We start from the raw sequence: 2,339 nt of genomic DNA, 5'->3' as shown, positions 1-2,339 counted from the left end.
GGCAAGAAAAAACTATCTAACCGACCGTCGACGCGCATATTGATAGTTTTTACAGCCGTCTGTATCGATTCGCTCTCTCATCATAATAAACCTATACGGCCATACTTAATATTGAAACACAGATTTAGGTACACCGTTTGAAGTTGAACAACGCTCGAGAGATACGAAGTTTGCCGTGTTCAAGACGTGTCCACTGCACATACCAATACGTACCCATGGTTCCAGTGCGGCAGTCGTCGAGTATAGGTAGGTACCGTTGCAGACCGTCTACCCGTACGGCCGTACGCCTTATACCACGACTGTAGTATAATATATCCTACTACGCATATCAATTGGCTGTTTATTTTTATTTTTTTCATCGCACAGGTAGATAATTTCGAATCAACCAACAGCTACAAGTCGCACAGGTGGGTGTACGAGAAACAAGAATAATTCTCACCTTTGCGCGACTCGTGCGTCGACGATGATGGGTTCGACCACAGACGTCGTGGCCGAGTACGATGGTCTGCAGGGCGGCAAATGGGTGTCGTTGACGTGCGACAGCGATCGGTTCGACATCGACGGCGGCCGCGTCCGTTGTCTGTACACGGTGGCCGATTACGCGGCCGCGGTGGACGGGACGGCGGTGATCGTCGTGCCGGCCGCGTTCCGTTGCGCGTCGCAGATGGTCGCTCACGCCGTCCTGCCCGACGGCCGCGGTCGCGGACGCGTCGAGGTGACCGTCCGCCGTTGGGCCGTCCGGTGCTCCCGACCGTACAGGTTCGCGTACGTCGACGGCTGGCGCTACGATGTGATGACCGTCAGCGGCGCGTTCACGTTCGTCCACAGCAGCGGTGGACCGTGCGATTGCGACGCCGATTTTCGAATGGAACAGCCGACGGCCGGGCCGCAGGCCAACGGTCGTCGCGCGGCCGACCACGCGATGAGCGCGTTCGTCTCGGCACTGTTGGACACGCGGTCCAGCGCCTGTTCGCACTGTCCAGTCTGCAACGTGCCGTCCAATCACCGACAGGTGTTGGACTACCTGACGACGAACATCGATCGGCTGTCCGACATTCATTCGGCCATCGACAAGGAACACGTCAAGTAGGTATTCCCGAATGCATAATAATGTGCGAAATATTTAAAACGGCCCGCGCGTAAACCTGTTACACGCGTTGTGTATTATTGACCCGCAAAACATAATATAATATATTATACTCGGAAATGAAGATGATACAGTTACGGCGGGGTCCAAAGGTCATAACCGTTTTTCCACCAAATGATGTGCGTTTTCCAATTCCACTTGATGTCCACCAGAACAATTATTTCTATACGCAATTAAAAGCTGCTGCAGTTGTATACATATACGTACACGTACCTATAATATTTTCTTATTTTTCAATTTTTATTTTGTCGTAACATATTTTGACTTTTTTCGAGCTATCTATTGACATTGGAAATTTTAGTTGTTTTTTTTTTACAAAAATTTATAAAAAATTTACGCAATCGCCTTCGGCTCCGCGCGCGGCCCTCACTCTTTATACGACATATCTGATATCAGTAATCGTCCCGTTGGCAGCTATTACTTATTTTAAGTAAATAATAATTAATTACTCACTTATTGGGTATTTGTGACATTTAAATAATAAAAATGCTATAGACAATACATTTATATTATATATATATACTATACATATTTAAAGCACAGACAAATTGCGTTAAAAACCATCGCCTAAATATCTGCAGTTACATTTTTTGTAAAAACAGGTTACACCTTGACTTTGGAATAACTAGTTATACAGTATACTTATTTAGGCAAGCTGAATGTTTGAAAGAATGCTCTTCATTACTGGATTACCAGTATATCAAAACAAAAATGTTAAATAGAGAAATGGAAAACTGTAATCGATTTGCAGACGATCTATTATCGAATCTATTAAAAAACCGCAAAGCTATTTTCAAGACAGGCATTCATACAATTTACGTTAAGATGGACGAAACTTCCGAAAAAGAACTTTCTACCGAAGAATTTTTCATGAGCTCCATTATTAATTCACAAAAACAAACGATTGTGAAGTTGACGTCAATTTACAAAGAAATAACCATTATGATGAATACGATGCAATTGTTTGAAAAAATAACGTAATCGTTTGCATGTAAAATAAGTCTAAAACTAATTATGTTTATTTCCTATTTATGATTAATTATTAAAATATAAGCAAACTTGGAAATCTAATTCGTTGCTGCTTTATTATTTATTAATAAAATTAATAATTATAACTAATAAACAGACAGTCCCGCCAGTCATCACTCCTCTTTTCATTTTATTAAACATTGTTAAAGTTAGTTTTTTTGCG

The 2,339-nt window shown here is 42.6% G+C and overlaps 1 protein-coding gene across 1 annotated transcript; it reads left to right on the top strand.

Annotated features, from left to right (window-relative positions):
* Nucleotides 1-2,128, top strand: LOC112602832. The gene is made up of 3 exons (XM_025351153.1): nt 1-246; nt 367-1,086; nt 1,798-2,128. The coding sequence occupies exons 2-3, from the start codon at nt 464-466 to the stop codon at nt 2,126-2,128; spliced, it is 954 nt and encodes a 317-aa protein (XP_025206938.1). The 5' UTR covers nt 1-246; nt 367-463.
* The last annotated feature ends 211 nt before the right edge of the window (nt 2,129-2,339 follow it).

This window comes from Melanaphis sacchari, unplaced genomic scaffold, assembly GCF_002803265.2.
Source record: "Melanaphis sacchari strain LSU unplaced genomic scaffold, SCAv2.0 Contig91_pilon_pilon, whole genome shotgun sequence".
Taxonomy (NCBI): domain Eukaryota; kingdom Metazoa; phylum Arthropoda; class Insecta; order Hemiptera; family Aphididae; genus Melanaphis; species Melanaphis sacchari.
Note: the sequence above shows the minus strand (reverse complement) of the source record. Positions and strands in the feature narration are given on the sequence as shown.

Excerpts from the sequence above, each read along its gene's own strand:
- LOC112602832 (XM_025351153.1), top strand. The coding sequence starts at position 464 with ATGATGGGTTCGACCACAGACGTCGTGGCCGAGTACGATGGTCTGCAG. Across the intron at positions 1,087-1,797 it reads ATCGACAAGGAACACGTCAA|GCAAGCTGAATGTTTGAAAG; the intron begins GTAGGTATTCCC and ends ATACTTATTTAG.